The sequence below is a fragment of the Vombatus ursinus genome, unplaced genomic scaffold, assembly GCF_900497805.2.
Source record: "Vombatus ursinus unplaced genomic scaffold, bare-nosed wombat genome assembly UNPS02015175.1, whole genome shotgun sequence".
Classification (NCBI taxonomy): domain Eukaryota; kingdom Metazoa; phylum Chordata; class Mammalia; order Diprotodontia; family Vombatidae; genus Vombatus; species Vombatus ursinus.
Genome location: NW_020954953.1, coordinates 2,194,967 through 2,210,136, shown reverse-complemented (window position 1 = coordinate 2,210,136; position 15,170 = coordinate 2,194,967). Strand labels below are relative to the sequence as shown.

General features: G+C 36.8%; 1 protein-coding gene across 2 annotated transcripts in view; it reads left to right on the top strand.

Moving 5' to 3' along the window:
- The window catches only part of LOC114031543 (connector enhancer of kinase suppressor of ras 3), a 113,445-nt gene extending 107,144 nt beyond the window's left edge, over positions 1-6,301 (top strand). For both annotated transcript variants that reach the window (XM_027846684.1, XM_027846682.1), the window contains 3 exons: positions 2,279-2,487; positions 2,983-3,072; positions 4,501-6,301. In XM_027846684.1, coding sequence (XP_027702485.1) covers positions 2,279-2,487; positions 2,983-3,072; positions 4,501-4,799 — 598 coding nt within the window. In that variant the 3' untranslated portion in view covers positions 4,800-6,301. The remainder of the gene's footprint in view (positions 1-2,278; positions 2,488-2,982; positions 3,073-4,500) is intronic.
- The last annotated feature ends 8,869 nt before the right edge of the window (positions 6,302-15,170 follow it).

The window sequence follows — 15,170 nt, the reverse complement described above, 5'->3', positions numbered from 1 at the left end:
TTGAATGGCACATATTGCATGTATTTGCATACATGTATTGCATGTAGGATTGAATTTTGAAAGCATTATCAGCATAAATAATTAAAATTCTTAGTTGGAGAAAGAAAGATAATATCCTATTCATAAGTTTCTTAATGTTCCCTCCTCTCTTATGGCTAGTGTAGAAAATTTCAGATTGATAATGAGTATGGGTTTGACCAAACATATTTTGAAGTTTGAGGATATGAGATAAGGTATAAAACCTGAGCATAATCAGATGTATTCACTTCTTCATCTTTGATAATAAAATTCATCTTAAATAATTATGCCAAAATGGACAGAGAAATGTGGTAGTAAGACAGTACAGTACATACTCTAATAGGAAGGCAGTGTTAAATTTGAGTCAGCAATGACATTCTGCACTTTTTGAAAGTCTGATATTTCAAGGAGAAAATAAGCTCACTGTAGTGTTACCTGCCTAATCATAGAAAAGAAAGACCTCTTCTCCTTACTTTCCTTCTAAGTTCTCATGAGCTATTTAGAGAAGAAAAATGGTAAGGATTAGAAGGCACCTCCATTACTCTCTGTATATCATAGAAATACGGCCGTGACATAGAATTACATAGAAAAACAATCTCCAATCTGCCATGTGTTTAAAATCTTAGCCTTAACTTTAAAAATGTTAGCCGTGGTTTGGCCATGTAATCAACTCCATTATTGGGACTTAGGTGGCTTTCGAAAACCATCATCCCTACATGGTGATGCATGTGGGAAAATGCAAGTGTAGGAAGAGAAGTCTGCTGATATGGAGGAAGAAGGCAAAGAAAATGGAATTTTCAGACTAGTTGGAGAAACTATACAAACTCAACCAAAGGAGCCCTTTTCAGAGCACCATGGCAGCCAACTTCAGAAGGAGGCATAGACTATCAAGGAAAAATAAAGTTAGCTGTTCATAGAAGATTTTTCAGATAGATGAGTTCCAGATTATACTTTGAAAGAGGTGAGGGATTCACAGGAGGTGGGAGGAGGTAGAGGGCATTCCTGGTGCACAGAGGAACACTCAAGTGGGTTATTTATGCATATCAAAACTTCTTAAGTGATTCAGGCAGATCAGTTATTTGTTCCAATACTTTTTGTGTTTATCTAATAGGCTTTGTTAATAGAAATCACTTAATGCAAATCTAGCTACAGAAGCTATACAGCCTTTTATAAGCCAGGTGAAGTGATTTAACCTTTATCAGTGTTGGTACTAACTTCTGGAAATAGTCAAATACTTTCTCTTATTAGAATAAAGATTTCTTTGTGCTATCTGGTATGTGTACATATAGTTAGATTTTAATTAATGTATATATGTGTCTATGTGTGTGTGTATATGTATATATATTATTTATATATGGAGAATTCATGTGTGTATGTATTTAGATAGATATACACGCAAGTCTGTCATGCACAAGGAGTATTCTCTCCCCCTTGGATCTTGGCAAGAATCTTTCTCTTAGCATGGGAAAAGTGATTCAAGAGATTACATTCTTAACTTCTGGCCTGATATGATTCTTATAGTTATTAGCCAACTCTTCTAGCACGGCAGAGACCCTGTAGTTTAAAGTTGCCACTTTGACCTCTTTAGAGCTATATATTTGTATTATTTTGAAACATACAAAAATATTAAACATACAAAAATATTTCATTTTACGTTTCTTTGAAAGGGACTTACGATAATATTGAGATCTTAGGGGATTTGTGTTTACTTTCAGAGGCACTGTTGGTATGAAATGGTGGTTTTCTTCAATTCATTTCAATAAGCATTTATTTTAAGTGCCTGCTATATTCCAGGTGCTGTACTAGGCACTGGCAACACAAAGACCAAAATGATGCACTTTCTGCTTTTAAGGAGCTTATTATGTGCTCCTAGGAAACAGGATGAACCACCTAAATATATGAGAACAGACTTCAGTGAACACATCTCAAAACCTATTGAATCTTTTTCCCTTTTCCTAATTGGAACATATATTTAGAGATGGGAGGGCTTTTAGATGTTATTAGTCATTTTACAGATAAGGAAACTGAAACCTAAAGAGACTCAGTGGCTTGCCTGAAGTCACACAAATTATAAGTGCCAAAGCCAGGATTCAGATCCAGCTCTTCAGATTCTAAATTCAGGACTTTCCTCCATAGATGAATAGTAACTATATGCGGCATTTCCTCTTGAAAGTAACACAAGGTACAATGATTATTTCATTTTAATTCCATGTTAAGGGACCTTTCTGAATTAATATAATTGTTGAATGTGAATTTTCAGGGATGAGAAGGGGAGTTTTGTTTATGGAGGCCTCAGTAAATGTAAACAGCCATTGCCAGGTTCGAAGGGTTCGGAGTCCCCCAATTCCTTCTTAGACCAGGAAAGTCGAAGGCGAAGATTTACTATCGCTGATTCAGATCAGTTGCCTGGCTATTCAGTGGAAGCTAATGTTCTGCCCACAAAGATGAGAGAGAAAACACAGTCTTATGGTGAGTTTATGGATGTTTTCTTTTGTTTGGTCTTTTACTTATTCCTCTTCCCCTCCCCCTTCCTTATTTGGAAATGCTGGTTGAATTTGGCACCCTCTTAGGGTAATCTGAGGAGAACATAAACTTCAATGAAAATCTAAGTATGAAACCATGTATTCATCTCTAAAGTGAAACCTTGTTCTGTCATTACTCTTGATGGGTATCAAAGCCCAGCTGGATGAGATCAGATTATGCTTTTAGCTTTTGGTACATACCTTTCAAAGTTTTGGGTCACCGTGTTCTGTAGACATGTGGCCTGTCATTCTTTATGCCCCTTGTCTAATTGCTTGCCTTATAAACAGAATGCTTTAGAATACTTTCCATATTCTTCAAGTGTTATTGCTACTGCTTAAATACTTGTGGTATTATGAGTGGAATGACTGCTTGGTGTTCCGGAAAATTTCTGTTAAGTGTAAACGTGCATGCCTTGTCATCTTCCTTCTCTTGCCTTTATAGGGAAGCCCCGGCCCTTGTCGATGCCTGCAGATGGAAGCTGGATGGGAATTGTGGACCCCTATGCCAGGCCCCGAGGAAATGGAAGAAAAGGCAAGTTTTATTTTATTTTCAGACAAACCCAAGGAGTTCTCAGTAGCCCTTATCTGAGAAGATTGACCAGTAGGAGTGTTCATTTAAACATAGAGCAGAGATTATTTGAAAGTGAGTGAGATTTAGGTTCTACTCCTCAGTTTTGCCGAAAAACCATTACCAGTTTTTTAATTCACATTTTGGCACCCTCCGTGCTCCCTGGGAAGCCTTGAAATATCTTAGTGTCACCAACTGATGTAGAACCAAGATATAGTTGGCTAGTGGGTAGAATTTGGCTCTGTGCCACTTGTCCTTTCTAACTTCATGTTGGATCTAGAATTTCCCTAATCTTGACCTCTTTATCCAGATGTGAGCCTATCTGTGAGGTCCTACAGCCACTTTTCAATAACCTGTGTGATGTTAAGCAAGTCAACTATAAAATCAAGGAATTGAGCCTTATGGTTTCTGAGGTGCCTACCAACTCTGGATCTATGATCCATTGGGTTGTAGTTGGGGGATAAACACGTAGTTAATTGGTATTCCACAGTCCTTTGAATGAATTTCTTGAAAATAGTACACATATGTTAGTATGTCTTGTAGTGTAGGGTGCTACAATTTTGTCTTCATTTTCCCGTTTGTCTTTTTGTTTTGTAGTATGACACGGCTGCTTTTCACAGTCTTTCCTTATGATATTGGAATAAATCCCTAGCTTTCTTTGACTCTTAGTGATTGTAATTATCATTTCTGTCTAAAATTCAGAAATGTCATTCAGCTCAAATAAGGTGATCTGAAATATGATGATTATACATGTACACAATTCCAGTTTGCTGTATCTGTCATAAATATAGGCCTTGCTGCCCTCCTCTCCCTAAATCTTATCCATATCACATCTGAGAGAAGCCAAATACATGTACAGATATTTAAAATAATCCGTTAATAAACTTGTTAAGTTTAATTTCATTTGGGGGGATACAGCCTATATTTGGCTTGATGTGACACATTAAAATTTTCTGGAGCTAATCAGCAATTTTAAGGATTTCTTGCCAACTTGGCAAAGGTTGTCTCCTTTACTTAACTGCTGATTAGCATACATGTCAGGATTATAACATGTAACAAAGAGAATGGTGGAGAGAACCTAGATCTCATTAATGTGTCCTCTCACCATTTTTCAAATTGTTGACATTGGAAAATCAAAATAAAACCAGTAGATATTATTGAGTGCCTACAATGTACTAGATGCTGGTAAAATAAATACGACCTTAAGGAGCTTACAGTCTAGTTGACAGCATAAAGGGTGGAACGCTGAAAAAGCAAAAAGAGTAAAATAATTGAGGACAATATGATATCAGAAGGCCATATTGACAAGTGAGTACTTATAAGAATTTCGAGGTGGGTTTTGAGTTGTCAGTTTGAATATTCATCCGAATTATTCTGACTATATTAAAACAGGTGAAGATGCCCTATGCAGGTATTTCAGTAATGAGAGGATACCCCCGATCATTGAAGAAAGCTCCTCTTCACAGCATCGTTTTTCCCGACCTGTGACTGACAGACATCTAGTCCGGGGTGCAGACTACATACGAGGCAGCAGGTGCTTCATCAATTCAGATCTTCACAACAGTGCCACCATTCCCTTTCAGGAGGAAGGGAGCAAAAAGAACTCTGTTTCGTCATCCAAAAAATCTTCTTCCACAGAACCATCACTACTGGTCAGCTGGATCACTAGGCTTAAATTGTTGACTCACTGAGATTTGCCTTTCTCCTGGACTCTGTCACCATCTTCTGTTACTAAGTGCCTTTGTTCCTCAGCTGACCTCTTTGTACTTTGACCTACAGTATTATGTAGTGACCTTCCTGTTTATTTTATTTTGTTGTAATTTTATTTTATTTTGAAAGCAAGTTTTGGAGTAACTGGACAGGAATGAATTTGGTAGGTGTAATGGTGGTGGGTAGAAGAGGAGGAGAAAACAGAATTCAGAAGTATATCACCATCAAACAAGAAGATTTTGGTTAGTAGCTGGAGACAACTCTGAACTGAAAGGCAGCATGATATTTTGATACAGGAACAGATAAGGGGACTTTGTTGGTGGGTGGCACCACTTGTACTTATTTTTTTTGTGATTATAATGGTGGGAGACCCTGTGGTCATGGAAATATTATTTTGGGTGTGGGGCTTAGCTCCATGGCTTCAAAGAGCCAGTGGGGAAAACACCATGTTCTTTGTAGAAAAAGCTGTGTTCTACAGTTATAAATAATATAGCAGCTTTGACTTGGAAACTTCAAGTCTGGGAAATGTTTTTTGTTTTCTTTGAAAGCAGAGAAAAATGTTGGGGAATTTGTTACACTTGGTCATTCCCTTTTGGTGGAAATTTCGTTGTAGGTCATTTAATTCTGGAGCATACAAGCACCCATTAGATATGGTTTACTACACATGCAAGAAATACATCATCCATCAGTGGTTATTTGTGCAGCTTTTGGTCATGTTAGCATGTACTGTCTTTAAAGGGAGAAAAAAGCTATAGGATTGATTTGCTGGTAACCAAAGCATCTTTCAGAAAAGTAAAGCAACTGGTCTTCAGGCTTATGAGTGACTCAGCAGTTTGCATTTTGAACTGTTAAGTGTCTGTATCCTAGGAAAGAACCCTTATCAAAGTTTTGTTATTCAAAGATACCTTGGAAATTCTAATGGTCAACAATTTTCAAGTAGCATCTGGTATTTGGGGAAAAAAAGTCATAAAAGTGTTGGGATATAAATTGTGTTTAAATGAATGTATGATATTTTATTAGAAGGAAAAAGTCTTATTGTGTTAATTTAAGTGTTTAAATATAGTTGTATATTTTTCTTACTCTTATCAAATGTGTAGTTGGTATGTTTCTATTACTGCGCCATGTAGAAATTAGCCAAAGCAAGGGGGTAAAACTTTATTAATACAGGCAGATTTTCAGACTCCCGAGATTTCTCACAGCCTCCCATTTATGTGAGAATTCTTGGTAGAGTGTGGGATGGGGAGGGGTAACCAACATAAGGAGTATTGGGGGAAAAAACCCAAAACATGGATTCAGAAGAGGAAAAGTCCCTGCAGAAAAAAAGGGACAATTTAGGAGAGCTGACTCAGGCCGAGCTAGCCTGTTTATGGAAGCTGTTTCTGTCAAAGGTTTTCTCTCCATGTTTCCCCACCTCAATGCTTGGAAGTGTCTTATTTTATTATTATCCTGCTTGAAGTTCTATCAGTTAGTCATTTGAATCTCTAATAAAAAGCAACTTTTTAAAAAAAAAATTGCAAAAATCTTTGGAAAAGCCATGTCCCAATTTATGGACACCTGCCTGTTTCCAGGCCATTTTCACAACCAAAAGTGATGCTAAAATGTTTGTACTTATGTCTTTTCCCTTTTTATTTAACCTCTTTGGTGGGTGTGTGGGTGTGTGGGTGTTTGAGTTTGCATGTGCTCTGCCCAATAGCATTACTGAGTCAAATGTTGGGGTAGGCCTGACTCAGGCCAGTTCAGATTCAGATTTGGAACAAAATGAAACACTAGTATGTCCTTCAAACAATTAATCAAAAAAAGTCAACTTACTCATAACATAGACAGGATATTCTATCACTTAATCACTTAGTTTGGGTAGATGAGACCCCTTATACCCACCCTCTGCCATTTTCATATAAATATATTTGGACAGCAGGGTAGGGAGTGGTAATTTGTATTGTCTTTGGATACTCAGCAAGTCTAAAGGGTTCTAACTCCAAGTGGGATGGCTTTTTTATGTACTTATATGTCCAGAAAGTTAGGCCTTGCCAATATGGCCAGAGGTTACCAAGAAAATTCATTAAAAGGAGGTGTGAGGCCCGAATCTTAGCTCTCTGGGTTAGTCAAGTCCTGGGGACAGCTTTATTGCCCTTTAAGGAAAAAGACGGAAAAAAGTCTCCAACAACAGCACAACTAACCTAACTTGCATTGTAAGGGGAAGGTTTAGGAGATTGCTCCTACAGCAGAATAGTTCCAAATTTCTGTCCAAAATAGCTGGATTGATTCACAGCATCACCAATACTTAGTGCATCAGTGTGCTTGTCTTTCCACATTCCCTCCAACAAATGTCATTTTCCTTTTTTTGGTCATCTTTTGAAATTTAATGGGCAGAACTTATTTTGTAATTCTCTTATTGGTGACTTGGAACATTTTTTCATATAGTTGTGTGATAACTTACTCTTCTTCTTTTAAGACCTGTTCATGTCTTTTGATCATTTATCTTTTGAGTAATGGCTCTTATTCTCAGGTATTTATAAAAATCTTTAATTCTTAGATACCAGGCCTTTATTTTTAATGTATAGCATTTAAATTTTTCCCCAATTACACGTTAAAACAATTTTTAAACATTTTTAAAAGTTTTGAGTTTCAAATTCTATCCCTCTCTTCCTATCTTACCTCCCCGTCTCTGAGACAGCAGGTAATCTGATATAGTTTACATATGGGCAATCATGTGAAGCATTTCCATATTAGTCCTTTGTATAAGAAGACTTGAATTTTAAAAAAAAGAATGAATGAATGAACGATATTAAAAAAAGTGAAAAATAGCATGTTTCAGTCTGTATTCAGACCATGTCAATTCTTTCTCTGGAGGCAGATTGTATACTTCATCATTAGTCTTTTGGCATTGTCTTGGATTATTGTATTGCTGAGAATAGCTAAGTCATTCACAGTTCTTCATTGTACAGTATTGCTGTTACTGTGTACAACGTTCTCTTAGTTCTGCTCACTTTGCTTTGCATCAATTCATGTCTTTCCAGGTTTTTCTGAAATCATTCTGCTTTGTCATTTCTTATAGCACAATAATATTCCATCACAATTATATACCACAGCTTGTTTAACTATTCCCCAGTTGATGGGCATTCTCTTGAATTCTAATTCTTAGCTACCACAAAAAGAACTATCATAAATATTTTTGTGCAGATAAGTCCTTTTTCCCTTTTCCTTTTGATGTCTTTGGGATGTAGACCTAGAAGTGGGGATACCAGGCCTTTATAAAAGAAATTTTTTGCAAATTATCTTTCAGCGAATATATTCCCTTCTAATTTTAGCTGCATTGATTTTATTTGCATAGAAACTTTTTCTGTAATCAGAATTCACCACTTTATTTTCTGTCATCCTCTCTATTCTTTGTTTCATAAAATTGTTCTCCCTTTCCATAGTTGTGAAAGGACTCTTCTTCCTTGCTACTCTGTTTATGATATGACCTATTATATTTAGATCTTAGATCTCTCTGGAGCTAATTGTGGTACAAGATATAAGATGGCTAAATGTAATTTCTGCCAGACTGCTTTACAGTTTTCCCAGTGTTTTTGTCAAATAGTTCTTATCCCTGTAGTTGAATTCTTTGGACTTATGGAACTTAAGCATGCTAATATGTTTTATTGCATCAAGATCTCATGTACCTAATCAGTTTCACCGATTGACTTTTCTGGTTTTTAATCATTAGCAAATAGTTTTGATGATTAAGGTTCTGTAGTATACTTTGAGATTTGGTACCATCTACTTTATTTCTAGATCTTTATTACCATAAAGAATGATATTATGACTATTTGGAAATACATTGGACTCTCATTTTTGTCTTTGACTACCTTTAGGTATATGCCCAAGAATAGGATCATTGGGTCAAATGCTTTGGACATGAGTGCAAAATTCCAAACTGATATTCTGAACTATTGGATGAATTCATGGCCCTACTAGAAGTGTATTTGTGGGCCTGTCTTCTGACAACCCTTCCACCATTGACTTCTCAGTTTTTGTCATGTTTGTTAATTTCCTAGGTGTTAGGTAAAACCTCAGTTGTTTTAATTTAGTTAAAATGGTCAAGTCATTTCAGCATTGGCAGGTAGGCAAAAGATATGAACAAATAGTTTTCAAAAGAACAGCAAATTATATGGGTCATGTATAATTTACATATATAATATAATTTGACCCATATATATATGGGTCATATATAATTTGCTATTCTTTTGAAAGCTGTTTGTTCATATCTTTTGGCCACCTACCAATGCCGGAATGACTTGATCATTCCTTTTAGTCACCCCAAACATAGAAAAAAGTATAGAAATAGAAAATCCTGGGTTCCAGTTTTCCCTGCTGTAAAATGAAGGAATTAGATTGAATAACCTGTAATACTCCTTCCTGCTCCAACTCTCTACTCCTGTACTGCTAGATGGAAGAAATTACCAGGGGCTTCTTTTATTGAACTTTTAGAGACTTGCAACCTCATTGAGTAGAGAATGTTCTGAATAGATGGAGACAGAGCTCATATTATATTGGGCTTGTGTGTTTTGGGCTGAGAATAATTTAAACTTTGTGTTGAAGGAAGTGTACAAATTCTTTTCCCTGAAGAAATATCCTGTGTTAGTTTTCTCATTAAAAAAAAAAAAATACTTTCAGTGAAGTCCAGCCCCACCAAAGCCGTACCTACTTTTTATGAAAAGTGGTATGGCTCCAGTTCTCCTGAAATAGTTCATTGCTTCCAAAACAGACACAGCTGTAGTAAAACTGTAACAGAAATGTTTTCCAAAACTAGTTAAAGATACCAGACTGTATTCAAGAAACTAGTTTAAGTGCTGCAAAAGTTAAGTGCATATTCTTCAGCTGAATAAACTATCGCCATTAATCACTTTGCATCAGAACAGGGAAACTTTTTCTATTGAAGATCACAAAATCACAAAATAAAGTGGAGGGCTGTCCACTAGTAATCATTATAATGTATAACGTGTATTAAAAATAAAAAATAATATATCTAAATTTTACATTTTCCCCAAACTGCATGGAGTAGGTACTGTGCATACAGTAGTGGGTACTTAATAACGTGTTCCTTGGATTTGAATACATAGTACTTTCTGGTTAATACGCATTTTCACATGCAGTCTTAGAAAGTAAGTAGTTCAAGTACACGTTTTGCAGTTCATGAAACTGACCTCAGACTTGCTGAGAGTCATATACCTAAGCTAGTAAATGGTTTAGCAGGGAATCCAACTTCCCTTCAATCTCTAAGACATGGCCATATCCCACTAATGGATATTGCGTCAGTAGAAGGAAATTAATGGAAAAAGTCCCACACACCCATTTCTAAATTAAGACTAAAATTAAGACTTAGTAAGCACAAAGTTTATTCAATAAATAAGATGAATACTACAAAAATATATTTCAATCTTACAGTGTGAAATAAGACTAAAAGAGGGAAGGTGGAGAAAGAAAAGCTTACTTGAAATTAAAAACCTATTTCATTTATTAATAACTCATGTTTTTATAGCATTTTATATATGTCATCTCATTTGATCCTCCCATTATCCTTGTGAAGTGGGTAGTGCAATTATTATAATCCCCATTTTATAGACAAGGAAACGGTCTCTGTGAAGTTAAATTAGTTGCCATCATCACCTAGCTGGAATTTCAAGCTCGGTCTCCTGACTCTAAATCTAGGACTCATCAACTGTATCATACTTGCTTTTTTTTTTTTTTTTTTTGTAATGGAGGAAGAGTGGGAGGATATTTCCCCCTTTTTATGAACTAATGTGCAGTTATTGTCAGGATATGTTACAAAAAAAAAGATTTTAACTCCTTAAATTTGGAAGAAATGTTTTGTCTTTGCTTCTCTCCATTTTTAACAGAGATATTTTAACTTGAAAATGGAACAATTGTAGCATCTTATTTTACAGGGGAAAAATTAGCTCCCCTTTTGTGCTATCTTAGAGTATCACTACTTAAAGACTTAGAGTCATGTTGTGTTTTTGTAATGATAGACATAAATATGGTGGATCATGTAAATAAAGCCAAGGGCTATGCGTCAAGTTGGTTTGGAGGTCTTCCCCATCTCCACTTGTGCTTTATATGATCATTTCTCAGTAATAGTCAATTCATATTTTTTATCCCTATCTTCACTTATGTTTCTTAGAATACTTATTTTTGAATCACCTAGCATAGACTGGTCCTTTGGAGATTATTTGGGACCCAGATTTTTGAGGAAAGGAATGAGCTGGTTGAGGTATGATGCCACCACCTGGCCTAGTCAATGATTGGTTTCATTGCCTTTCAGAAATACTTGTGATTTCTGATAACGTATGTTTTCCAACTTGATGGGAAAGGAGTGTGAAGAAAACTAACCAGGAGTGGGTTAAAAGGCAACCATGAATTTTTTTTTTGTTTCTCAAAATAGATACATTAAAAATATTAGTTCATGCTGACAAGGATGATATCTGAAAACTACAATAATTTAAAACTATGTAAGATCTAGAATTGGTACCAGATGGAATTTTAAACATCTTAAAATGCAGCAGGTGTCCAATAAATATTTGAAACTATTCTCGCTGCCAAGTTCAGCCCGAGAGTGTGTGTGTGGAGGTTCTATTTATCCTTGGCAAGAGCTGGTGCTGGAAACATACTGCTATGGCAAGGGCAAATTGATCCAGGAGTTTCCAGATAAGTAATGGGAAAAAAATGGTTGCACCAAATTCAGGCTAGACTTACTCAGGGATAAGAAGATAGTAAAATTATGTTGCCCAGAAATGAGTCCTAGGTATTTGATCTCCTGTAAGGGGTCTTAATTTAAGAATGAGCAAAATCTGAGGGGTTTTTTTTAGCTACCAATATCTGGTGAATGTTATCCATGATAATAATATTAGCTAGCATTTATATAGTGCTGTAAGGTTTGCAAAGTACAAATATTACTTCATTTCACCCTCACAGATGTAAGTGCTCTTTGGTATGCCTAATTGACAGGTAGGGAAACTGAGGCAAACAGAGGTTAAGTGACTTGCCCAGGGTCGTATAGCTAATAAGCATCTGAGGTCAAATTTGAACTCAGGTCTTTCTGACCCCAAGCCCAGTGATATATCCACTGTGCCATCCAGCTTCTTTGAGGGAGATGGTGTGGTGTAATAGAATAAACATCAGATTAACAAATGAGAAGCTATTGGTTCTGTTCCCAGTGTCACCCATTATTAGTTGTGTGGATGAAGGCATGTGGTTACTTTACCTCTGTGGATCTCAGTTTCCCCGTCTCTAAACCGAGAGGAGAATTCAGTCATCCTGAAGGAGCCTTGTAATGATTTTGTGAAATTCTCACAGGTCAGTCATTAACTTGGGTTGTATGTTGTATACTGTTGGTGCATTGATTTATTTATGAAGATGTCATAGATTTCAAAATTTCAGGCTCTGGTAATAAACAGGTACATCTTCAGCCTCCTATACACCTGTCAACATTACACACAGTAAGTCCCTGGAAGCTAGCTTTGAAATCAGGTTTTCCTGACTCGTGGTCCAACATTGGCTTCATCATGTAGTTACTTCCTTCCCCCAAAGTGAATAAACTAAATAATGGAACTGTGCTGAAATGAAGGTTGGGTTCTTCCATTTGAAGGTGTTTTACTATAGCTTTTTTGACATAATCAGATTCTCAATATTTTGTTAGAAGAAAATGAAATATAAGAAAAACCCCAGAAAGTGACTTTTGCTAAACTAGTCCATCTCTAGTTGGATATTGTCCTTTCAGTTTTGAGGATTATGGGCTTTTCTTTTGATCTCTTGCTACTTGCTAACACCCACGTTCTGCCTTTTAATCCTCATCGTCCAGCTTAGGTCACCATCATCTGACGGAGTTCTTAAATTAAAACAGTGTAGCAGATGTCTGAGAGTGAATTCTAATTAAGCCATTCTGCTGCGTTTGGGGATCAAGAAATTCTAGATGCTTAAAAATTTGGGGGGGGGGTGAACTTATTTTAAAAACATTTGATAATTTTTAATATAATTGGTTTCCCTTGTGATCTTATGTATTTTATGCATTTTAAAAACATTCTGAGAAAGGGTCTATCAACTTCACTAAACTTGGAAAGGGGTCCATGACAAAAAAGATTAATCTTTTTGCACTTTAGTAATGATACTTGTGTCCTAATTTAGAGTGAGGAGACCCTAAAAGTAGATCTTACCTGTCAAACAGTTTACTTGTCTTAGTCAGCCAGTCCCGAAGTTCCCACCACTTTGTCAGGAGGTTACTCATAGACGGGGCAGCTTTGACAACGATGAACTGCTCTGCTGTAGTTTTTGCTGGGAGAGCACTTCCTGACTCGGATGTTTCTGTAACTCAGAGTTCAGTAGCTCTTGACAGAGCTGTGCCTTTGATTTACCAAACTTACAGAACTGTAAGATAACCCTGATTTAATTTCTCTACCAAATTCTCTTTCAACAGGCCTCAAAATAAGCACATTTTTAGCAACTAAAGGGGCAGGCAACTGGAAAAGTTGGCCATCTGGATGGCTCAGTGACCTTTGCTTCTTTCTTATTTGCAGTGAAGTATCAAACAATTTCTAGTGACTTTTGCTACCACGTTGGAGCAAAAAGCACAAAAGTGAGGAGTAACAATTGCAAAACTATGCGGGATGATCAGTTTTCCTCAGTAAGTGTTGAGTTTGTAGTTGTCTCAATAGAAAAGTAAGAGCACATGACCCCTTTGTCTCTCAGATACTTTGATGTCTAGAAATGGAAACGAAAGTTTAAAAAGATGACTCCTGTGATTAATTGTCTTTCCTTAACCCTTGGAATTACAGATTATTATTTTTTTTAAGGGAATTGGGGTTAAGTGACTTGCCCAGGGTCACATAGCTGAGGCTGGATTTGAACTCAGGTCTTCCTGACTTTAGGGCCGGTATTCTATCCACTGCACCACCTAGCTGCCCCTGGAAATTTATAGATTATTAGAGCTAGAAGGAATGTGAAAGACTCTGTAGTCCAATCCCCTCATTTGACAGCTGAGGATAACTGAAGCTCAGAAAAAGTTACATGACTAGTCACATGACTTGAACCCACGCAAGTGTCCTAGTTCAACACTTTTTCAATTGGACCACAAGTTGGGTGTGGCCAAGAAGAGTGGAATGGAGATTATAGGTGGGACATGAGAAACTAGGAATGAGTCATTGGGATTCTGGATTTGCTTGGTCCTATAGTTATCACCTAACCAAGTTGGGAATTCCATCCAACTGAACATGTGTGTTGTGTGGGCCCTACTTAGACACAACCCTACTTAGAAATTTTTTAAAAATGCTTAGCCGATATAATGAAGAGATGCTATTGTAGTAGGACACAGGAGTCCCTGATACTCAAACACCCTTGATGGAAAAGATATAATACCTGTAATTCAGTGTGCAATACTGAAGATATACTAGCTTGGCTGTACTTCCTAATACCTATGTGATCTTGGACAAGTTGTGTAACTGCCCTGGGACTCAGTTTCCTTGTCTTTAAAGTGAGTTTGACTAGATGACCTATAAAGAACTGTTCTAGGTGCTGGGGATAAAAATACAAAGAATGAAACAATTCCTATTCACTAGGAGCTTATCTTTTAATAGAAGAAGCAACAAGTACATATAGAAAGTATATACGGCATAAAGTGAATAAATGCAAATATGTACATTATATATGATAAATATGTTTCACTAGTTGTGTACATTATATATCTACACTTGTATGTATGTGTACTTGGGTATATATATTTGTATATGTCTATATCTACATATATGTGTATATATGTATATATATGTGTGTGTATAGGTATATATGTATATACACTAAAACATACACACAGGTAGTGAAATGCAAGGTAGTAGGGGAGGGAGAACATTAGCAGTGGAGGTGGGTTGGGGGAGATCCGGAAAGACTTCATACAGAAGATGGCGCATGAGCTGTGTTATAAAGGAGGAGAGGGACCCTATGAAGTGGAGGTAAGGAGAGAGGGCGAGCCAGGCATAAATATGGGAGACGGGAAGTAGGGTATCCTGAATGAGGAAAAGAGAGAAGACCAACGTGGCTTGATTTTAGTGTGAGGTGAGAGTAATGCCCAATGAGGCCGGTAAGGGAGGTTGGGGCCAGGTCGTGCAGGGATTTCAACACTAAACAGAGAAGTCCCTATTTTATTCTAGAGGCAATAGGAAGTCCCTGGAGTTGGTTGAGTAAATGCCTTCTAGTTCCAAACCTCACTTCTTGGGCTATGTTTCTCTGTACACTTAGATTCAACGTGATTGTATTTCAGCTTTGCATGTCCAAAATACCTTTCCCCATGCTTACTATAAAACTGGAGGGGATCAAGGGGTGGG